Source organism: Equus przewalskii, chromosome 17 (genome assembly GCF_037783145.1).
Source record: "Equus przewalskii isolate Varuska chromosome 17, EquPr2, whole genome shotgun sequence".
Taxonomy (NCBI): domain Eukaryota; kingdom Metazoa; phylum Chordata; class Mammalia; order Perissodactyla; family Equidae; genus Equus; species Equus przewalskii.
The window spans coordinates 831,243-855,604 of record NC_091847.1 but is presented as its reverse complement, the minus strand read 5'-3'; the positions used below and the strand labels follow the sequence as shown (position 1 = coordinate 855,604).

Here is a 24,362-nt window from a genome sequence, read left to right as displayed (position 1 = left end):
AGTGCGGGCGGGGCGGGCGGGTGCCCTCGGGCTCGGCGCGCGGCCCGGCGGCCCGGCCGGAAGTGCAGCGCTTTGTGCGGCCGGGGCGGCGCCGAGGCCGGGCCCGTGCGAGCCCGAGCGACCCCGTGGGGAACTGTGCGAGGGGAGCGGCGGGGTGCGGTGCTACCGCCCGGCTGTGGACGCCCGTGAGCGCGTGCGCGAGGCGCCGTGCCTGCCGCACGTGCGCGCCGCCCGCCCGGCCGAGCCGGTGGCGCTCGGGCGCCTCAGCCGGGCTGTTTCCGAGAGGGCCCTCGGGCCCGCGCGGGCGTCGGAGCGAGCGGCGGGCGGCTGGGGCGCGCGCGCCGCGTTGCTCTTGTGGCGCGCGTCCGCTTGCTGTGGGTTGTAGGGTTCGTGCTGCGTTGAGGTCGGGCGGAGAAGTAGCTTGGAGTATGTTAGCGTGCGAGGAAACTCGTAAAATGACAAAGTTTGTCTGGTTCCCACTCCTCAAACTCTCAAGTCATCTCTGTGTAATTTGAGATTATTTTGTCAGATATCACATGGAAAACTTTAGGTGAAAGGGTTTTTTAAGGCAATAATAGGGCCACATTTAAACTTTGGTAAGTAAACAGGTAGTGGATTACTTTAGCCTTGACAGCCAAGAATTGAGCAGTTTAAGGCTGTTTTTCCTCGGTGTTGAAGCCGCTGTGGTGCGCGTCGTGAGGGCTGGCTGTCTGTCTCAGGCGTTGTGAAGCGGGTTTGCGCTCGGCTCGCTCTGGCGCGGGTGTTCGCCCGTGCGGCCTGTGCCCGGCCCGTCTGCCTGAGTGGAGGCCCGGGTCTGGGAGGGTCGCCGCGGGCTCGCTCTGGCTGCTCCTGGGCCGCGGCCGCCGCTGCAGCGCCGTCGGCCTGCCTCCTGGCCTCCGGAGGACGTCGGAGCGCGTGTAGGGCGGGCGCCTGCAGCCCGGGAGGAAGCGGGGAGCCCCGTCTGCTGCTGTCCCTGCTCTCCTGCCCGCTTATCAGGCCTGAAATAGTTGCCAGGATTTTCAGTTCTGCTCTGCAACTGCCTTTCAAACCATTCCCATTTTAAGGTTAGATAGACAGAATTCTACTGCCAAAGTTATTTGCGTTTTCAAATATCAGGAAAATGAGTATTGTAATGTCACAGATGCAGAAGATTAGAACTGAAAATTTTTTTTTAAGTACATTTAAAAAATATATATGTATATTATTTTGGTGAGGAAGACTGGCTCTGAGCTGACGTCTGTTACCAATCTTCTCTGTCTGCTTGAGGCGGGTCATCCCTGAGCTAACGTCTGTGCCTGTCCTCTACTTTGTATGTGGGATGCTGCCACAGCATGGCTTGATGCGCGGTCTGTAGGCCAGGCCCAGCACCCGCAGTCCCAGGGCCACTGAAGTGGAGTGCATGAACTCAGCCACTATGCCACTGGGCCAGCCCCTGAAAAATACTGTTTTAACTTTTTATTGGTTTTGTAGTTTAAAGAGAAATTTTTGTCTGCCAGACTTCCGTTATATAAACCTCTTTTTTCCTGGATTAGTTGAGAACAGTTTTAAAACAGCTATACACCAGTGTAACAGAGTAATAGTTAATTTTGTCATGTTTGTGTTCCACTCTCTGTATCTTTGAAGTCTCCCCAGTTGTTCTGCGCAGCAATACATGAATTTCTCCCAATGGATTGCAAGCCTTGGTAGGGAAGGTAGACTTTGGGGGAGTTGAGAACTTTCTGCTGTTGCGTGCTCTTCTTGATCAGAGGTTACTGATCATTTCCAGTGTTGATTATAGTAACGGGCACTTGTATCTATATTGATGTCTCAGAGAGAGAGGATTTAAGCTTCTTGAAATTAGTTTTGTTTACGTGAAATACTAGTATACAAGGCCTTTAAAATTTTATAATTACTGTTTTGTGTGGGAACTTTGTTTAGGTCATGGTATGTTTTGAAACTAGAGAAACTAATACAGTAATGGGTCTTAAATACACTTTCCCTCTGATTATTATTGGGTTTTTAAATTGAAGAATTTTGCTGACATTCTTTTTTTTATAGGTAAATCTGAGATTTGTCTATTCTGTTGCAAGTGTCAAACCACCCATAGGAATTCTGACAGTTGAGTCATTCCAAATGGAAAACTAAAAAAAAGTGATACCCTCTGGATCCAGCCTTGGAATTGGGATCCTTGGCCCACACCATAGCAGACTGGGAAATTCCTGGTTTCTGGGTGGCCAGTGGCACTAGAACCTGAGGGAGTGTGGGTTTTTTCCTTCCGTTTTCCATTATGCAGATTTAAAAAGTGTAACAATACAGTGTACAGCCATTTACCCAACATCTCGATGTAATAATTATTAGCATTTTGCTGTAGTTTCCTGTCTTTGTAGAAATATTTTAAATTATAGACTTAATGTCATTTTTATCCTTATATGCTTTCATCTGTATTTCTAAAAAAATGATATATCTTTACGTAACCAAAATACTGTTAGCACACCTAGCAAAATTAACAATTGTTTAATGTCATTTAAGAGCTACCCCATATTCATTTGTATCCCCAAATCCTTAAAATATCCTTTCACAGTTTTTTCAGTCTAAATCAGGATCCAAACACAAACTACCTATGGCCTTTATGTCTACATCTGTTTTAATGTACCTCTGTCCTTCCCACACCTCCACCTTTTTTCAGACCGTTGACTTACTGAAGAAACTGGGTCGTTTGTCCTCTAGAATGCTCCACCTTTTGGGTTTGTCTCTTTGTTTCATGGTGATGTTCAGCATATTCCTCCAACTCCTGTCTTTTCCTATAAACTAGAAGTTCAATGGATGCGCTCCATTAGATTCAGATTTTTCTATTTTTGCAGCAGTACACCTTAGATGAGGCAGAGTAATTCCATCGTGTGAGGATGCATATAACGTTTAGTTTGACGGTTAGTGATATTAAGATTGGTCACTGGGTTCAGCTTTCATAATCACTGATCAATAAACAGGTGTGTTTCAACATTTCTGATTAGATTTTAAATAAATGTCTCAGCTTCATATTTATTGCTATGGAATGTCCTGTATTCTATTGTATAGTAGTTCTTTTATTGAAGAACATTGAGAAGATATTTACAACCTACCTTTGTGCTAAGCGTTTGTGAGATGCAGGGAGACGGGGCTGCGTGAGCTATTTTCCCTGCCCTTGAGGCTCAGAATCTTGGGGGAATCTCTCATTTTTTGAACAAGTAATGTAAGGAGCTGTTTGACATTTGTTCACACACCTTGTCTTTGTATTACCATTTTAAGCCTTTTGTCCAATTGGAGAGGGAACTGAAGCATTTTCTTTCACCAATCCTATTATCATATTTTCTTACCTATAATTTTTAATTCATTAAGACTTTTTAATCACTTTAGAAAATATTTATTGTTATTAGCCTCTGGGGAAGTAAAAGTACTTTCAAGAAATGTAACTTCCGAGTAGTTTGGAACTTCTGGTATTTAGAATTCAAATGCAGTTCTATGAATTTTTTAGTGACAAATGCAGAGTAGAATTGTATTACTGGTTTAGACTGTAAGCCAGGTCATTATGGAAAGAGAGCCTTGTGTTCAGTGCTTCATTTGGATTGTTTATAATTGTGGCTGTTATAAACATTCATGTGCAAGTTTTTGTGTGGATGTATGTTTTCATCTTTCTTGGGTGTAGACCTAGGAGTGGAATTAGCGGGTCATATCATAACTCTTGTGTTTACCTGCTGTGCTGTTCATGAGCTTCATTGCCTACCAGATGACATCTCCAGCTCAGCCCCACATTTAAGGGTCTCCCTATGATGGTTCTAACTTAACCTACGTCTCCATAACATCTTTGCAGATTCCCTACCTGTCGCTTAAGCTCCAGACAAGCCCAATTGCCTGATATTCCTAAAGCATTTTCTCATTTCTATCACTTTTGTGATCCTACCTGCTGCTTAGAGCTTATTGGAAACACCCCTCTGTAATCAAGTTTTTCCTAACCATTCCTCCCCTCCTACAATGAATTTTTGCTTTCCTCATTCAACCTTCAGAACGCTTTATTCTACTGTTAGGTGGCTCGTCACACTCTTTGCCCTCTATCACCATTATTCATGTCTTTTTTTTTCTTCCCCAAATCCTGCCAGTACATAGTTGTATATTTTAGTTGTGGGTCCTTCTAGTTATGGCACGTGGGACGCTGCGTCAACATGGCCTGACGAGCTGTGCCATGTCTGCACCCAGGATCCGAACCGGCAGAACCCTGGGCTGGTGAAGCAGAGCACGCGAACTTAAAACTCGGCCACAGGACCGGCCCCCATGTCTTTTTTTCTTATAGGCCTGTTTGTGCAGTACAATAGCTATCACCTACATGTGACTGTTTTTTTTTAAATTTTTTTTAATTCTAATTTTTTTTTTTTGAGGAAGATTAGCCCTGAGCTAACTACTGCCAGTCCTCCTCCTTTTTGCAGAGGAACCCGTGCCCATCTTCCTCTACTTTATATGTGGGACGCCTACCACAGCATGGCTTTCCAAGCGGTGCCATGTCCACACCCGGGATCCAAACTGGCGAACCCCGGGCTGACGAGAAGCGGAATGTGTGAACTTAACCAGTGCACCACCGGGCCGGCCCCTACATGTGACTGTTTGATTCAAATTAAACTGAAATGTAGTTCCTTAGTTGTGCTAGCCACATTTCAAGTGTTCATAGCTATTAGTAGCTACTGTATGTGGTCAGAGCAGACATACATTTCCATCTTCACTGAAAGTTCTGTTGGACATCACTTTTCTAGATTGTAAACTCAGAACAGGGACTGTGAGAGCTTTTTTTTGTTTTTTCTCTTACCTTTGCATAGTGCTTTGCTTATCTTGAATTCAGTTAAGAAAATAAAATTAGATTCTGGCACAGAATAGAGAAATACAGTTTTAGGAAGTATTTACTTCTTGAGAGATGATAGTTGAACTAGACAAGTTGATGAAATATTTGAGGGCCTCCACAATGTTTATGTTGTAGTTCCTCCAAGAATGGGTTGAAAGTGCAGAATAATAGGGATTGGCAGTTGCCAATTTGTTTATTCTTAAAGTGTGGGGTAAAATACACGATTGAGTCTCCTGATTTCTTGCTATGTCTTCCTGTCCTTGTTTTCTCTCTCTAGTCTGTTCTGTAGACTTGCAGTGTCCAGTGTGGTAGCCCCTAGTTGCATGTGACTGTTTAAATTTAAATTGAAGTTAAATAAAACTGAAAAATCAGATCCTGCACAAGCTGCCTTCCTCCTGTGTTCAGTCGTTACTTTTAGCTGATGGGTGCTTATCGGACGGCCCACATGGAGAAGAGCTTCATCGCTGCAGAAAGTGCTGTTGGACAGCGCTGATCTGGACCTCTGTCTTAGCTGTGGTTGTGGATGTCATGGTAAATTTGGCATCTGCCTTTTGGTTTAGAAGTTTAAAAAAATTAAGACAATTCTTCAGATAATGAATGTCCCAATGATGAATGTCCCCAGTTTATTCCTGATTTAGACTAGAACTTGTTACAAAGTCTGAGAATGTGACTGAGTGTACTTTTTTGTCTACTGAACTGCTTGGTTATGAATATTCTAAATGAGTCACATGAGCTGAAAATTTGAAGTGGTTCCTTTTTGTATTTTTGTTTTAGTGATGGAATTTGATACCTAGAGTGTCTTGAGGTGCACGTGGTTTTTAAAAGTTAACAGGTGGTTGCACCTGTTTTCCGCCAGACATTGTTATTGGTGCTTGGGGTACTGCAGTCGATAGAACCAAGTCCCTGATCCCTGCCTGCATGGGGTTACATTCTAGTTGGGGTTGTAGTGGGGAAGGCAGACACTGAACAAGTAAACATATGTATATTTTATGTATTTTTATTTTTTAAATAAACTTTATTTTTTAGAGCAGTTTTAGGTTCATGGCAAAATTTAGTGGAAAGTACAGAGTTCCCATATACCTGTTGCCCCCTTTATGCTGTTTTTACTTTAATTTAAAAATTTTTTTTTGTTTTTTGTTTTTGATGAGAAAGATTGGCCCAGAGCTAACATCTGTTGCCAATCTTCCTCTTTGTTTTGCTTGAGGAAAATTGTCCCTGAGCTGACATCTGTATCAGTCTTCCTCTGTTTTGTATGTGGGATGCCACAACAGCATGGCTGATGAGTGGTGTGTAGGTCTGTGCCTGGGTTCTGAACCCCTGAACTCCAGGCCGCCAAAGTGGAGTGCGTGAACTTGACCACTATGCCACGGTGCCAGCCCTGTGTTTTTATTTTTAAATTTAAGATTGTCTTAATTCTTACTATTATTCACATAAACCAGTGAGTGACTTACTAGATGAGGGTTAGTGAAGAATACTTTGGATGATAAAATTCAGAGGAGTTTGCTGGAGGTACTAATGAGAATCTTATTTCTATTGGGGAAGGGGTAAACATGGTTATAGCTGTGCGAGTTCTTGAACTTTTCAGGAAAAAAAGATTATGAATGATAGAACATCGGATGGGTTAATAGAGTTGCTGGGCTGTACCTAATTTGTCTTTTTTAGAAAATACATATTTAACAGAAGTTGTTTAAGAAACAGAAAAAAGTGGAAAAAGAACACTAAAATCACCCCATCTGGAGACACGCACTGTTGATATTTTATTTCCTCCCAGCCTCTCTTCCATTTGTGCTGGAGGTGCACTGGCCTGCACGTGCAGGTGCAAATCTGGAGTCATACTGCAGTGCAGTGTTGTACCTTCTTTTCCCTTATTATTATGTTAATCTTCGGTTTTTAAACACTGATTAAAAAGCACCTGCATGATATTTCCTGCTCTGGATAGATCTGCTTTACTTAACTATTTTCCCCTATTACAGGGACATTTATTTAGATTATTTACAGATTTGTTTTCACTGTTTTATGCAGGGATGTAAAGAACACTTTTTCTTTTTTTTTGAGGAAGATTAGCCCTGAGCTAACATCTGCCGCCAATCCTTCTCTTTTTTGCTGAGGAAGACTGGCCCTGAGCTAACATCTGTGCCCATCTTCCTCTACTTTATATGTGGGATGCCTGCCACAGCATGGCTTGCCAAGTGGCGCCATGTCTGTACCCCAGATCCAAACCGGTGAACCTGGAGCTGCCGAAGCAGAACGTGTGAACTTAACAGCTGCGCCACTGGGCCAGCCGAGAACACTTTTTCCTTAGCTTCTGGTGGACTGAAGAGAATCGTAAAGGGAAGTTTACAAAGTCCTGGTGGGCGCCCGTTAGGACTTTCGGCATTCCTTCTCTGTTCACGGATGGTTGGCAGCAGTTTGAAATGCCTTGTTTTATAATAGATGAGAGAAAGGACTCTTGCTCCCTGCTCTTTTGAGACTGATGCTGGAGAAAAACATGAGAACAAAAGTGCTTGCTAAATCCCTTTCTTTTCCTTTTTAGTTCTTGAAATCATGAATCCTGTTTATAGCCCTGGTTCTTCTGGGGTTCCCTATGCAAATGCCAAAGGAATTGGTTATCCAGGTAAGCAAGTGAAATTTTATTTTCATTCTTGAACTGTGAACACTTGTTAAATTTCCATGTCAGTAAGACTGCTTTCACTTGACACACCTGGCCCAGAGTGGGTTAGACAAGGAAGGAAGTGTATTGGCTTATGGAACTGAAAAATCAAGACCTGGGACTGGCCTTGGGCAGAGCTTGATGTGGTGGCTCCAGCGGCTGGGGCTAGGACCTAGTTTCTCTCGTCTCGGGCTCAGCTTCACTTCCTCAGTGTTGGTCACAGGTCACACTTGTCCCATTATGGTCTCTCTGTAGTGTTCAGCCCCTCCCAGCAGTCCCTTGACTCTGAGGCTCTTTACCTCTGCTCTGGAAGAAAGCCCCATGGGGCTTCTTCTTGTCTCTTCAAACCAGTCCTGGGGATTGTTCTGATTGGACTCACCTTCCATCCCTGGGCCAGGGAGGGGATTCTGCTGTTAATTTAGACCTGAGCCACATTCCCCACGCTTATTGGAGTCAGCTAGTCAAACGGGGGCCATGAGGTATGGGGTGAAGCAAAATCGAGGAGGATAGCAGCTGGTTACTCAAAAATAGCAAGTGGCTGTCCTAACTGGTGACTTTGAACAAGGAGTAATTATTTGTAATATGTAATATTACAATTTCATTGTGCGTTTTGATAATATGGTGAAACAGATAACCTAAAAACCCTGTTGCTAAAAAACCCCTAGAAAATTGAATAAAACATTTTAAAAATGTATAATTGAACTTGCAAGAAAGTAAGAGAAATAGCTCCAGCTAACTGTCAAAGTGATGTAAAAACCTGCGCATTTGGCCATTGAGCTGATGTCGTGCTTGTCCTGGGGGCATTTGCTATTCGTAGGTTTCAACAACCTGCATGGGGACAGAAAGTGAGGCCTTAGGCCCCTGTGAGGCTGGGAGTTGGAGTGGGGCCCCTCATCAATCTGTTTCCTCCAGAGGGTGATACTTCGGGTGAAGAGGTAGCAGACTGCAACAATCCTCTCACTGGCCCCCAAGGAAGTTTGTCTCTGCTTGGGCTCTGGGAAGGGGGAAATCTTTCCTAAAGGTTTGTAACCATTCAGGGATGTTTGAGGCACTACTTTGTATTACTTGTGCTTCCCAGGGCAGTCCATAATTGAGAAACTTAACATAAAAATTAGTCTCCAGCCTGCATACCCCCCTAAAGCACAGACAGTGGCCAATGCAGAACTGTTGTGGAGGCACATGCTCTCAATCCAGGTTGCGTGGGCTTCCCACAAAGTTCTGCCTGTTAACAATGCAAAATTATTATAAAACACATGACGTTATTCATCAAGTCAGTCACCAGTCATGACAGACTGCAGGAATAGAACATTAGCTAGAAACCACATCACACAAACATTTGGGATAATTGAAGATGTAAAAGAAAGAATCAAAACGTAAGAAGGGGACAAAAAGAACCAACTGGAACTTAGAGAAATGGGGAGAAATGGCATGTGAACAAAATTCAAATTAAATTGCAAGTAAAACACTGATAAAGAGTCAACCAGAATGCGCCATAGGGAACGAGGAAATAGGAGACTGCTTAAGAAATAGAGATGTTAAAATGAGAAGATTTGAGGAGAATTAAGAGCTCCAGGAGGACTGACTAGAATAGAAGAGTGACAGAGTTTCCCAGAATTGATAAAAGGTAATTTAGTGATAAGATCTACTGTCTTTAAAGTATTAACACTGGTTTAAACAGAATCCTAAATAGCCGAGGAGAATCTCGAGTGGATCGGGAGACAGGGAAATAGGCAGAACCCGATGGTGTCAGCATGGCCTGATGCCCCTGTGATAGAGCGTGGACCGTTGTATGTCGACTCTCTGCAAGGCTGGAGGATACTGAGGCACGTCTGTGTTGTCCGTGCTCTTTGGCTGGTCAGAAGCGGGGTTGGCAGGCGCGATGTGAAGGTCCAGGGTCATGTGTGCTTTAGGCTTCGAGGGTCACACTGTCTCTTTCCTGACTACCCACCTCTGCTTCTCCAGCACAGAGGCAGCCGTAGACTGTACTTCAGTCAAGCTAGAAACGGACAGTGGGCTGGATTTGTCCTGTGGGCTGTAGTATGCTTACCTATGGTCAGGAGAATTGAAGTAAAACACTTTCCTTAGGGTTTTTTGGGTCTTAAAGTACTTTTAAAAGAATATTTCTGTAACTTTATTTTATTTTTTATGAGGAAGATTAGCCCTGAGCTAACTACTGCCAGTCCTCCTCTTTTTGCTGAGGAAGTCTGGCCCTGAGCTAGCATCCATGCCCGTCTTCCTCTACTTTATATGTGGGACGCCTACCACAGCATGGCATGCCAAGCGGTGCCCTGTCTGCACCCGGGATCTGAACTGGCGAACCCTGGGCCGCTGAGAAGTGGAATGTGTGAACTTAACTTCTGTGCCACCGGGCCGGCACCTCTGTAACTTTAAAGTGAGTTTTTTTTTTTTTTTTTGCTGAGAAAGATTAGCCCTGAGCTAACATCTCTTGCCAGTCTTCCTCTTCTTTTGTTTGAGGAAGATTAGCTCTGAGCTAACATCTATGTCAGTCTTTCTCTACTTTATACATTGGTTGCTGCCACAGCATGACTGATGAGTAATGTAGGTCCACACTTGGGGTCTGAATCTGCAAACCTGGGCTGCCAAAGCAGAGTGTGCACCCAACTTAACCACCAGGCCACGGGGCCAGGCCCTAAAGCGATTTTAAATTTTGCATAGTTTTTTGTAATTTCTCCTTATTTCATCTATTTCTTTCCTTTTTTTTCCCAGGAAGATTAGCCCTGAGCTAACTGCTGCCAATTGGCCTCTTTTTGCCGAGGAAGACTGGCCCTGAGCTAACATCCATACCCATCTTCCTTTACTTTTATGTATGGGTCGCCTACTACAGCATGGCTTTTGCCAGGGGGTGCCATGTCTGCACCCAGGATCCGAACCAGCAAACCCTGGGCTGCCGAGAAATGGAACGTGCGAACTTAACCGCTGCGCCACCGGCCTGGCCCCTCATCTATTTCTTTATACGTCTTGTTTTTTTTCTTGGTTTTGGTATTTTTAGTCTCTTTGCCTTTCATAAAACTCTGTATCAGGGCCAGCCTGGTGATGTAGCGGTTAAGTTCATGTGCTCTGTGTCAGCAGCCTGGGTTCGCTGGTTCAGATCCTCGGTGTAGACCTGGGCACCGCTTATCAAGCCATGCTGTGGCAAGACGGTATCCTCACAGCCTTGCACAGAGTCGGCACACAACAGTCCACGCTCTATCACAGGGGCATCAGGCCATGCTGACACCATCGGGTTCTGCCTATTTCCCTGTCTCCGGATCCACTCGAGATTCTCTTTGGCTATAAAATAGAGGAAGACGGGCACAGATGTTAGCTCAGTGACAATCTTCCTCAAGCAGAAAGAGGAGGATTGGTGGTGGATGTTAGCTCAGGGTTAATCTTCCTCAAAGTAAAAACCCACCTCTGTATCAGCAAGGGTTCAGTGCAGGAACTAGTAAGCATTCTAGGTGTTTTGAACTGGGGTGGGAGGAAAGGGGGCTTACTGCAGGGAATTAATGTGTGTACAGAATTTTGAGGCTAGCATAACTTCAATACCAAAACTGGCAAGGTGTGCAAGAGAGGAAAGTCCTTTTATACCAGCAAATGGAGAGGGCTGGTCTGTAACTTTTTTTTTTTTTTTTAATCAATGTTATGATAGATTACAACCTTGTGAGATTTCAGTTGTACATTTTTGTTAGTCATGTTGTGGGTACACCACTTCCCCCTTTGTGCCCTCCCCCCAACCCCCCTTTTCCCTGGTAACCACCCATCAGATCTCCTTGTCAATATACTAACTTCCACCTATGAGTGGAGTCATATAGAGTTCGTCTTTCTCTGGCTGGCTTATTTCGCTTAACATATGGTCTGTAACTTTTTAAATCGACGTTTAAAGGAAAAGAAAGAAAACTTCCCACCAACTTCATCTGTTAATGGTAGTAGTGTAAGTACTGATATACTTGGGTTTATATGTACTGTCTTAGTATTACTTTCTAATTGATAGCACCTGTTTTTTGTTCACTTTCTTTTTCTTGTCTTTTGGATTAATTAAATACTTTTTATTCACTTTTTCCTTCTGTTAACTTTTTAAGAATTCTTTTACTATTTGGTGATGACTCTAAAGATTACAGCATTTTTTTTGTTGTTGAGGAAGATTAGCCCTGAGCTAACATCTGCCAATCCTCCTCTTTTTGCTGAGGAAGACTGGCCCTGAGCTAACGTCCGTGCCCATCTTCCTCTACTTTGTACGTGGGACGCCTACCACAGCATGGCTTGTCAAGCGGTGCCATGTCTGCACCCAGGATCCAAACCAGCGAACCCCAGGCCGCCAAAGTGCAACGTGGGCACTTAGCCGCTGCATCACCGGGCTGGCCCTAGATTACAACATTTTTATCCTCTTCCTCCTTTCGAATGTTGTTGCCATGCCTTAAAGACATTGCTGTTTTTATTTTGTGCGTTCAGCAGCGTTTGCGTTACCTCACACATTGATTATTTTCATTGTTCTTTATTGCTTTCTATTTGCATGTTTCTGTCGGGGATCATCTTCCTTTTACCAGGACAACTCCCTTTAGTGTTTTCTTTTTTTTTAACTGCAGATCTGCTAGCAGTGAATTTTGTTTGGGTTTGTGAAAATGTCTTTATTTTGCTTTCATTTTTGGAGTGTATTTTTGCTGAGTATGTTAGTTTTCTGTGGCTGCTGTAACAGATTACCACAAAAGTTGGTGGCTTAAAAACCACAGTTTATTCTCTCACAGTTGTGGAAGCCAGATGTCCAAAATCAAGGTGTCGGCAGGACCTTCCCCGTGGAGGCTCGAGGGGAGAAGCCATGTTGCCTCTGTGGCTTCTGGCAGCATTTCTCCACAGGTGGCTGTGGGGCCGCGTCACTCCACCTTCTGTTTCTGTGGTCACATCATCACCACCTCTTCTGTGCATTTCTTATGTGGACATTTGTCATTGGATTCAGGGCCCACCCGGGTAATCCATGATGATCTTATCTTAAGATCCTGAATTTGTATCTGGGAAGATCCTTTTTCTAGATAAGATAAGATTTATAGGTCCCAGGGGTTTGATGTGGTATCTTTGGGGGCCGTTTTTTTGCCTACCCCACTGAGGACACAATTTTAGGTTGGCACTTACTTTCTCTCAGCACATTAAAGGTATAATTTTATTGTCTTCTGGTTTCTGTCAGAATTAGTTTTGTTCCTTTGAAGTTAGTATGTTCCCTCTCCACCACCTGCCCCCATTTCTTTTACTATATCTTTATTTTTGCTATGATATGACCTGACTTAATTTTCTTTGTATTTATCTTGCTTAGTGCTCACAGAACTTCTTGATTCTGTGGGTTGGTTTCTTCCAGCAATAGCAGTAGCTCTTCAAATATTTTTTTCTACTCCTTTCTCTCTTCTCTTCTAGGACCTCTTACAAGTATATTATTAGACCATTTCACTGTTTCATGTCTCTTGTGTCCTTTTTTGTATTTTTCATTTTTTTCTCTGTGAGCTTTAACATGGATATATTGTACCTATCTGCTTCCATTTCACTAATCCTGCAATTCTACTCTTAATTTGCTATAAAATCCATGTATTGAGTTGTCTTTTCATCTACTCCATCTTCTGTTTTCTCCAGCATACTACTTGCAGTTATTTTAAAGACAACTGCAACTGCAGTTTCTGAATCACTTCTGGGTCTGTTTCTATTGTCAGTTTGTCTTTTTCTTTTGTTTTTCAGCTGTATAGTCCTGTCTCTTGGCATGCTTAGTGTTTTTTTCATTGAGTGTAATACAGTGTATTAAAAATTGTAGGTGGCCCAGTGGATGTCTGCTTTTCTTAGGCAGATGGCATGCTCCTTGATCTTTTTTCCCCCAGCTTTATTAAGGTAGGATTGACAAATAAAAATTCTGTTTATTTATGTTTACAGCATGTTTTTTTTTAAGGTGTATGTAATGACTTAACATATGTAACATAAGTAATAATTATAAATATATAAAAATATATAAAAATAAAAAGGTAGTGGGCACTGAGATGGAATTAGGAATGCAGACATTTTTGGGGAGGGTAACACTTATGAAAGGCCTAGTGGGGAGGAAGCAGACAGACTTGGGTAGGGAGAGCCTCAGGCCTGTGACAGACGTTTGCTGAAGCCTCACCCAGCTCCTTGGGGAGCTCTGGGGCAGGGCTTGGCAGTTAGAGGAGCTCCTCATTAGGCAGAAGTGGCCCTGGAAGGCCGTGCTGCTGGAGGCTGTCGGCTCACATACTCCTCACCGCTGGCCAGCAGTTCTTTTCTGGAAGAGAGGTGCAGCTGGTGATGGTCACTTTGCTTTGTCAACTTAATGTATTCTAGGAATCATTCCATTTCAGTTCACAAAGATTTGCCTTGTTCTTTTTTATATTTTACGTGATACTGCTGCGTAACTCTCCGTCTTGTGGGGTTTCCAAATTTATTCAGTTGGTTCTTTGGATGGATATGTAGTATTTTGCTGTTCCAATAATACTGCAGCTTGTGTTGATTGTGTTTGTGGAAATTGTCTCTAGGGTGGATTCCTTGAGGTGGGATTGCTGGGTGGGAGTAAATGAGAATGTAATTTTTAAGATACTGCCAATTTCCCTTCCAGAGAATTTTTAGTGTTTTGTGCTCCTACTGGAAGTGTGTGAGACTTGTTTCCCCACAACCTGGCGAACAGAGTGTGTCGTAGCCTTTTGGGTTTTGGTGGTCTGATGTTAGAGATGGTCTCAGTGTAGTTGCAGTTGGCAGTTCTATCTGTTCATGTCTTTATTGAATTTTTTTCTATTATGTTACTGTTTTTTGGTTTAAGAGTTACATTAAGTGTATTAGCCCTTTGTCTAAATAATTTGCAAGTATTTTATTTGTCTTTTTTACTTAGCTCATGGTATTTTTCGCTATTCTAAAGTTCTTGTTTTCATGAGGTAATCAGTCTGATAAAAGTGATTAGGATTTGGGGTCACTTCTAATGTCTTGCAAGAAGGGTGTCTGGGCAGTGTAATTTCCAGCTTTCTAGCCTTTCAGTGCCAGAAGGAGCTCGAGTAGATGTTGACAGAGACAGTCAGAGTACTCGCTGAAATGGGCATTTTTAGGAGGACAGTGCTGTGGCCAGCAAGACTGACAGGACTCGGAAGGAGCAGTGGTTCTCAAGCATGTTGATTGGAACTCTCCGATTAGAATTTTTTGGAGAGATTAAGAAAGAAAAGATGTTGGTGCTACAACCAAGACCAGTTAAAGCAGAGAGTTTGTTGGGGTCCTGGAAGGGCGTCCTTTCATGGGTTTCCTTGTAGGGGGTTTGTGGAGCCAAGTTGGAGACCAGTGGACTAAAGTTAATGAGGTCACCGTTACTGAGGCTGTAGGTCAGGGTGGTGGCAGTGCCAGTGGGATTTGGCTGAGGGGATGAGGGAATGAGGGCAGAGAAGGAGCAGAGGACGTCCTGTTCCTGGTGGTTAACTATGCTATTTGAAATGCTTGTTATATATGCTTTCTTTTTAGTTTATTTATTGCAGTAACATTGGATTGTAACATTATATGACTTTCAGGTGTACATCATAGTATATTTCGAATTCTCTGTAGATTGCATCTGTTCACCACCCAAATATGTATGCTTTCTGTTTCCTTCTAGAACATGTTAACTCATTATTAGAAGGTAGGATAGGAAGAGCCAAGCAAACATAATAGTAGTGTTCTAGGAACCCTTGGACACAGGACAAGTGCAGAGGCATCTTGCCCCGTGAGTTTATTGGTAGAGTTTGTGGGGAGAGATGAGGAAATTTGGATTGTGAGGAGATTGTTGCAGAGGCTTACAGGATGAGATACAGGTTAGTGGTGTTTCAAACTTTTTTTTTAACAGTCAAACCTTAAAAAAAAAATTCTAGGGGCTGGCCCCGTGGCTGAGTGGTTAAGTTTGCGCACTCCACTGCAGGTGGCCCAGTGTTTTGTTGGTTCGAATCCTGGGCGTGGACATGGCACTGCTCATCAAACCGCGCTGAGGCAGCGTCCCACATACCACAACTAGAAGGACTCACAACGCAGAATATACGACTATGTACTGGGGGTCTTTGGGGAGAAAAAGGATAAAATAAAATCTTTTTTAAAAAAAAAATTCTAAATAGTTCCCTGGTTTCTAAGATAAATCATAGCAACTACTGAGGGTGAATTGAGGGCAGGCTCCAGAGCCTGCTTGGCCTTCCTCTGCTCACAGTTGAGGCTTCCAAGGAATCACTCATGGTCCGTAGATTGAAAACAACTGTTCTGGTCTTTATTTTTATTTATTTATTTGTTTGTTTTTGAGGAAGATTAACCTTGAGCTAACACCTGCCACTAATCCTCTTTTTGCTGAGGAAGACTGGCCCTGAGCTAACATCCGTGCCCATCTTCCTCTACTTTATATGTGGGATGCCTACCACAGCACGGTGTGCCAAGCGGTGCCATGTCTGCACCCAGGGTCTGAACCAGCGACCCCTGGGCTGCTGAAGCGGAATGTGCAAACTTAACCGCTGCACCACCAGGCCAGCTCTGGTTCTGGTCTTTAAAATGGCCATTTTAGGTGTATTTCAAGTTGAGTCTGTCCTTGATGTCTAAAATAAGTGAACCTGATAAACACTTGACCCCCACACACTGTTCTCTGACTAATTAGGGCAATTGGGAAAGTCATAATCCAAGAAAGAAACCCAAAATAGCTTCTGCTAAGATAAAGGAGGATCAGTTTTGAGAAAGAGGAAAACAGCTCTGATGCAGAGGATTTATACATGAGATGAGATCAGAGCACTTGCAAGTAGAGATTCCTGGGGACCAGTGGGACTGCAGGCTTCTGTTCCTGTCCCACGAGAGGCCCACAGGACAGCTTGAGAAGGAGCTGCAGCAGAGCTGGGGTCTGCAAGCTGTGGCGGAGCTGGCAGGGGTTCCTATAAGGCACTTTATTCAAAGCCTTTAAAAGTAAAATCCAGACCCACCCAGATTTTACCTGTGAATCCTCCTCAGAACTCTCCTTAGCCTTCTGCCCTTCTCTTTCCTCACGGAGGTTACTGTTACCACCGTGGTGACTTCAGTACTCCTGAAGAGTCGCTTTTCTCCAAGTCTCCTCAGCACACTGTCTTTCAAAGTTCTGTTTCAGTTTATTTTATGGGCAGGAGAAGAGAGGAATAGAAAAGTTACAGCCTCTCACAACTGGTTTATGATGGTAGTAAAGACTAGCGAACCTGGGTCCTCTTCACTGGCTCTGAGCCCTGAGGCTTTTAGTGTCCCAGCTGTCACAGGAACGACGTGTTCTGAACTGTGAACCAGAGGGGTCGGGCGGAAGGCCTGGCGTCCTTAGGCTGTGAGGAGCCCTGGAGCAGATGACTGTGGCCCTCTGCTGATGGATGCGTGGTGGCGGGGCTTTGGACTGTGCGACTTAGTGCCTTTTTTCATGTTTCTGTCGTGTTCATATGAATTGTTAGTGGTTGCGGTTTAGTCTTATTACAGTTTAAAGTCTTATTTGTGATCAAGTTGCTTGTAAGTGGATTGTGAGATTGGATTTTTTCCCAGTTCCTTGTGTCAGAGCCCCTTCAGCACGCGATGCTGTTAGCACTCTTGTTACTCTTGCTAAGTAATAAATTATATGTGATTAGAATCTAGAATAAAATTGCCGGAAGTATTGTAGTCTTTGTACTTCAGCTTGGGGTGGTTTTTTTGGCATTGTAACTGAGTTTCTGCCAGATTTTTTCAGTTGTGTAAAGTTGTAAGCCTTTACTCATAGGTTTAAAAGACGTGGTTGTGACTGTGACCCATCACAGTCCTGAGGAGAAGAGAAAGCTAGAGGAGGCCGCTCAGCACTCATAGTGCTGCTGGGCTCCTTAAGCCCGTCTGGGGCTTCTGATGAAGAGGGTAAGAATGACAGTCTGTGGGAGCCCTGGCTGTAAAATCACATTACTCCTGGTGATGACATGAGATTGTTCTGTGTTTCTTCCTCCAGCTGGTTTCCCCATGGGCTACGCAGCAGCGGCTCCCGCCTACTCCCCCAACATGTACCCTGGAGCGAACCCCACCTTCCAAACAGGTATGCAGGCCACATGTGCTGGGTGGCAAAAGTGCTTTGTCCCTGCAGCTGGGGAGAGGTTTTTTAAACAGCTCTCTTGGCATAAATGACATAGACTGCGCATATTTGAAGTGCGCAGTTTGATAACTTTTGCTATAATGCATACCACCCTGAGAATGGAGAGTGAACGTAATCCCTCATCTGCAGGAGTTTTCCCCTGCTCCTTTGTCGTCTTGCCCAAGCTCCAGGAAATCACTCGTGTGTTTTTTCTCACTCACCAATCGTTTGTATTTCCTGAAGTTTTATATAAATGAGTCATATAGAATGAACATTTTTTTCATTCAGCGTAATTATTTTGACATCCATGTTATAGTATGTTTCAGTAGTTTGTTCCTTCTTATTGTTGGGTAGTATTCTGTGAACATTTGGCCTGTTGGCAGTGTTGGGCTGTTACAAGTGAAACTGCTGTGAATATTTGTACACAAGTCTTTGTGTGGACATAATACTTTCATTTCTCTTGAGTAAATACAAAGGAGTGGAGCAGCTGGTTCTCAAGGCAGGCTGATGTGTAACTTTGTAAGAAGCTGCCATACTGTCTTCCAAAGTGCTTGTGCCATTTTTTGTTTATGACCGATTTTGGATTAATTTTTATATGGTGCTAGAAGTAGATTGAAGTTTATTTTTTGCATAAGTTTTAGTTCTTTGTCACTATGTGTGATCATGCTGCGGACCACCATAAAGTGTCACTGTTCTAGAATTTTCCAGGGCAGCTCACTTGTACTCATTTTCTTCATGAGTAAAGGTAAATGTGAAAATGTACCAACTCTTATTCTTTTACAAAAAGAGCCTCATGTTTGTTTGAGGCTGGCAAAGCTCCCCCCTGCCCAGAGTGCGTGTCTGCCCTGAGAGGAAGCTCAGTGTTGGGGCGTCCGGTGCTGCTGACAGACGGCTTCCTCCTTTGGGTGCCTCTGGGCCAACCTGTGGAACAAGTGTCATCCATCTTCTCTCATAAATCTCCTTTCTCTTAGGGAGATGGGTCTTTTCTTGCCACTTTTCCAAGACTGCTGTCAGGCTGTTCCTCTAGCCCAGAAGCTGGGGCAGGCAGGTGGGAGCAATGGGGTTGGTGGGCATGGTGGCTGCCACGACGGCCTCCCTAGTTTAGAGGGGCATTCATTGATAGGTGCCTGATAGTTGTCGGCTGCCAGACTGCTGGCCCAGCAGTGCCAGAGATTCTGATTTTTAGGAGAAGCTGGGAATGAAGATGTGTGTGAAATTTGAGAATGAAAAAATAAACGGTACTCTGAAAGTCCTACAGTTGTTCCACAAGTGCTTTCAGCCTCCTGAGCTGGGTCTGGGCCACAGCTGTGATCCTGTGTTTTTCTGGGCTCCTCTCACTGTTTTCATATCTTGAATTTTTTTTTTTTAAGATTTTATTTTTCCTTTTTCTTCCAAAGCCCCCTGGTACATGGTTGTGTATTTTTAGTTGTGGGTCCTTCCAGGTGTGGCGTGTGGGACGCTGCCCCAGCATGGCCTGCTGAGCGGTGCCGTGTCTGCGTCCAGGATTCGAACCGGCGAAACCCTGGGCGGCTGAAGCAGAGCACGCGAACTTAACCACTCAGCCACGGGGGCAGCCCCTCATATCTTGAATTTTTTAATTTCCCTTTTCAGTGGGCCTTTCTTTGTATATGATGAGCAAGCCCAAGTTGTCACTATTGAAAAAACTAAACAAAAAAAAAGTTTTTCTCCATTTCTGCTGCTTTCTCATTCTGCCTTCTGGTTCTCTTACCACCAGATTTGTGGACAAAGCTGGTGTGTAGTGTTGGTGTTGTGTATGTCGAGTTTGCCTTTTAAAGCACTCCTGCAATCCTAACACTGCTTATTTCTTAGCTCTTCTAAGTGTGACAGAGAGTTTAGAGAACCTCGTGATGCGATGTCATGTCTTTTGCTGGAAGATTCCATTACTCAGAATCTGGAAATGGAGGTGTCATTCATTTCGTCCTCACGAACAAGCATAGTCAGCTGAGTACACGTGCAATCAGAGGAGCTATCCTTTTCTGGAATCAGAGCAATATATTGGAAAGAGTTTGGGCTGTGGAGTTAGCTGGATGTGGCTCAAATCCTGGCTGTGTCACTCCCAGGAAAGTTATTTCATTTCGTTTTTGCCATTTGTGTAATGAGTCAGATGTGTTCTTTGAGGACTCCAGCAGTGAGCACGGGCTCAGGCTCCCATGGCCCTGAGGCTGCACAGTCAGGCTTCTCTTCTACTCCCATTTACAGTCATGAGCCTCTGTAACTGATATTTGTGATGATCATCTAAAATCATTGAGGAAACGTTTCTTTGTAGTAAGCTCTATTTAAGAGGTAATTTAGATACTGCATCAGCACATATTTTAAAAAGATGAAAATGTTCCTAAGGGGGAAATAGCTTCCATCATTGCTTTCATGCATGGCTGCTGGATGAAGGGGAAATTGGGGAAAGTTTTTTGGAGGACAGCTTGGCAATATATTAGAAAGAAGCTTAAAAATAAGACCTTCTGACCCATTTCTAGGAATGTATCAGCTGTGCAAACATTTTCTTTTTTTGAGGAAGATTAGCCCTGAGCTAACATCTGCCAATCCTCCTCTTTTTTTGCTGAGGAAGCCTGGCCTTGAGCTAACATCCATGCCCATCTTTCTCTATTTTTTATTTTTTTATTTTTTTTATTTTTTTTTTATTAATGTTATGATAGATTACAAGCTTGTGAGATTTCAGTTGTACATTTTTGTTAGTCATGTTGTGGGTACACCACTTCCCCCTCCGTACCCTCCCCCCACCCCCCATCTTTCTCTATTTTATATGTGGGACGCCTACCACAGCATGGCTTTTGCCAAGTGGTGCCATGTCTCCACCCAGGATCCGAACTGGCGAACCCCGGGCCGCTGAAGTGGAATGTGCAAACTTAACCGCTGCGCCACCAGGCTGGCCCCTAGCTGTGCAAACATTTTATATACAAGTGCAGATAATATCTAATAAAGTAATGGTTTCATGAAACTGTTGGTTTGTGTCGCAATGCTTAACTGGTCTTACTGCTTGTTTATGAAGGATGTTTAATAAGTGAAAATCCTTTATAGTAGAGCTTTTCTCCTTTTTAAATTCAGAGTTTTGTCTGTGAAGTAGGACCCCAGGTTTGTTTAAAAATTAAATTTCACTTATGGCAGCCACGCAGGAGAGAAAAGCGTTGGGTGGTTATCAGGTTGTGGGGTCATGGGATCTGTTTCTCTCTTGCCTAAATTAAAGGTTTACATGCACATAATTGAAAGATTCCCTCACTCTCCTTCCCATCCCTGTTGTGACTGTGTCAGTATCGTTTGCTCCTGTGAATGTTTGGCTATTTTCTTCTGAAACTCCTTTTTCCTCCCTGGACCTGTTGTCCTTGATGATATTTTTGTAGCCATATCCCCAACTTTAAAACCCCGACTTTCCCCCAGGGGTGGGCATCTCTTCTCAACATTTCAGGCCATATGAGGTGTTTTGTGTTTTATTTCTTGGTGACCTCATTTTGAAGCCCCCTCTCCTGCTTCAGTCATCTCCCAATAGAGTATGAGAGAGTCACAATTTTGAGATTTTTCATGTCTGGAAACATTTTATTGTACCCTCACACTTCATCAGTAGTTTATCTGGATATGAAATTCTAGGCTAGCAGTTATTTCCCCACAGAGGTTTGAGGAATTGCGTAGTTGTTTTCCAGCTTCTCTTGTCGCTGCTGAGAATTTGGATTCCTCGCTAATGGTTGACTATAGCCTAGGTTTTTCGTCGGTACTTGGTAATATTTTTGTCTTCATTGTTCTGCAATTTCCTCATGCTGTGTTTTGGTGCAGGCCTTTCCTCCTTACATACACTTTGTGTTTCTGAATTTTCCAAATTTTCTAAATAAATGTTTATTACGCTCGGAAAATTATTATATACAATCTGTGTGGTAATACAGTGCTTTTGGAAAAAGTGATCCATTCAAATATGGAAAGCTGGCACCTCACAATTAGCAGTCTAAGAACAATGGCCCTATGGGTGAGTTCTTCCCCGAGAGGAAGTCAGCCAGTGGTGGCTCACATGTTTGGCAAGAGTAAAAGAAGAGTTGTAACCGTTCTCTTGTCTTTGTGGCATTGGTATGGGTGGTCTTTGTAGGGAAGGAGAATAGGGAAAGCTATTATTGTTTTTGAAAGACTTAGCAGTGAAGGTATTTGGTTTTGTACCGTGGATGGTTTGCAAGTGTAAAAACTGTTTCAGAGAAGCAGTGTCTGTTTTGGATAACGTGAGATGTGTATGTGTGTGTGTGTTTATTTAAGTTCGTAAGGTTCCTGTTGAGGTTCTGTGGTGTAATACAATGAATCTAGTGCTATATAAATGAACAAAGGAAAGTGCCTAGCACACATTTAGTTTTTAATTGTGTGGGAGACATGTTTGCTTTACATGAAACTGATTTGTCTTGAATGTTGGATAGAAAGTAGTGTAATATTGCCTGTATAACAAACCAGAATACATTTTCTGCTGAGTATTAGGACGTAGCTCACAGTTATAAGAATAAGTAGTAAGATAATATATATTAAAAACCATTGCTATAATTAGTAGAAATAGTGGGTGACTTTTTCCAACATTTTATTGTGAAAATTTTGAAATATACAGAGAAGCTGAAAAAAATTCACAAACATCTATGTATGCACTGCCAAGATGCTAGAATTAAATTTTTTAAAATTACCATTTTGTTTGTATTACACGTATATCCCTCTATCCATCCTTTAGTCCATTGTGTTTTTTCATGTGTTTCGAAGTAAATTGTGGATGTAAGTATACTTCACCCTATGTACTTCAGCATGCATATTATTAATGTTTGTTTACAGTTCTTTGTTTTGTTTTTAGGTGAAATTTCCATATGTAAGATGCATAGACTTTGAGTACCATTCACTACATTCTGACAGATGCACACACCTCATAGATCCCTGTAGTCATCCCTTTATCTTCAACAAAGCCCACCTATGAGGCAGGTGTTAGAATAGACACCTCAGGTGATGAGGAGACCTAGGCCAGTTGGAGGGATGTCCACTGCCGTGGCCTCCGGCCTCTGTGAGAAGAGAAGAAGGACCTCTTAGCTTGGCTGATTGTTGATTGTGGGTAAAGGACTTCACTTTTTTCAGTGGATGTGGTGGCCAAGAGTGCTTCTGAATTTAGAGAAACCTCTGTTTTTGGAGGGGTTATGCCTGGAGCTCCTTCATAGTTTTACGCTGTATTCTTGGAAGCTTGTTTAGGTTGGCTGCTTCCATCTTCTCTTCAGTTCAAGCTCCGACCTCGTTCTGCAGTTTGAACACTGACAAAATGGTCATGGACTTTCTTATTAGGAGAATTGATGGGTTTTTTAGAGGTTCTTTTTCCTCCAGGTTTTCTTCCAGGTCTTAACCTCATTGCTTGCGTGTTTTCCCTTCCTCAAGCAGCTTCTCCCTTTCCTTCTCATTCTTTTGTGAATCAGCTTAACCTTGACTTTCTGTAGAACGTTGGCTGTGTGTGTATTGAACACTGGCACGTTTTACCTTTATTTGGTCTTCCAGCTGGTCACCTAGCCACCAGATCAGCTTCCAGATCAGACTGCTGAAGAGCCATGCCTTTGTCTTCAAGGCCTTTTTTTCCCTTTGCTTGAGGAAGATTAGCCCTGAGCTAACATCCGTGCCAGTCTTCCTCTATTTTCTATGTAGGTTGCTGCCACAGCATGGCTTGATAAGTGGTGCGTAGATCCGCGCCTAGGATTCAAACCCACCAAAGTGGAGCATGAGAACTTAACCACTACACCATGGGGCCTTCCCCTCATGGCCTTAAGACTCAGCAAGATTTTTATGTTTGTCTCCCAGTGGCAGTCAGTGGGCCTGTCAGCTTCCTTACTTGTCCCTTCAGCTTTTGCATGACTGTTGTTTTGAGGAAGATTGGCTGGCTGGCTTAGATCTTCTCTCAATTGTGTGTCACCATCTGAAGGCATTATAATTTTTCCCACCTTATTTACTATAAAAAATTTTCAGATACACAGAAAAATTGAGAGAACAATATGGTGAATATTCATAATACCACCTGAATTCCTCAGTTATCATTTTGCCATATTTGCTTTATCTACTATATAAAGATGAGTGTGTGTGTGTTTTGTTGTTTGTTTTTCTGCTGAGCTAATTCAGAGTTGTAACCCTTGTGGGTCTTGGCCCATGGACTTCATTGTGGCCCTTCTTAAAATAACAGTGAGGGTGCCCTTCAGCACGACATTTCCATATCACACTTAGAAACAGAAATTCCCCAGTTTTATTTAATAGTTCATATTTAAGTTTGCCTGTTTGTCTCAAAAATTTGAAAACATTTTTGGAACCAGGATCTATTCAACATATATATGTTGAATTTGTTTATAAAGCTGAATTTGTTATGTTTTTTGTCTCTTTCAATCCATAAGTCTGCCTAACCTTTTAAAAAATATTTTGACTTTAAAAAGTTTTTATTACAAAAATTTCAAATACAGTTCTTTCTCAACCTGTGATGGGGTTATGTCCCAATAAACCTATCATAAGTTGAAAATATGATAAGTTGAAAAAGCATTTAATACACCTCACCTACCGAACATCATAGCTTAGCCTAGCCTTCCTTAAAAGTGCTCAGAACACTTACATTAGCCTTCAATTGGACAAAATCATCTAACACAAAGCCTATTTTATAATTAAGTATTGGATATCTCGTGTAATTTATTGAATACTGTACTGAAAGTGAAAAACACAATGAGTGTCTGGGTACATAATGGTTATAAGTGTGTTGGTACTTTACCCATATTATCACGTGGCTGACTGGGAGTTGTAGGTTGTTGCCA

General features: G+C 43.0%; 1 protein-coding gene across 16 annotated transcripts in view; it reads left to right on the top strand.

Moving 5' to 3' along the window:
• FAM168B (family with sequence similarity 168 member B) overlaps nt 1-24,362 on the top strand; it is a 39,106-nt gene that overhangs the window by 376 nt on the left and 14,368 nt on the right. For 2 of the 16 annotated variants that reach the window (XM_070580949.1, XM_070580945.1), the window contains exons 2-4: nt 7,377-7,457; nt 13,282-13,355; nt 17,437-17,520. In XM_070580949.1, the coding sequence (XP_070437050.1) occupies nt 17,448-17,520 (73 nt within the window). In that variant the 5' untranslated portion in view covers nt 7,377-7,457; nt 13,282-13,355; nt 17,437-17,447. Of the gene's footprint in view, nt 1-66; nt 597-5,120; nt 5,375-7,376; nt 7,458-11,381; nt 11,425-13,281; nt 13,356-17,436; nt 17,521-24,362 lie in introns of those variants that run through there. The other 14 variants (XM_070580944.1, XM_070580956.1, XM_070580955.1 and 11 more) reach the window with 12 other exon arrangements.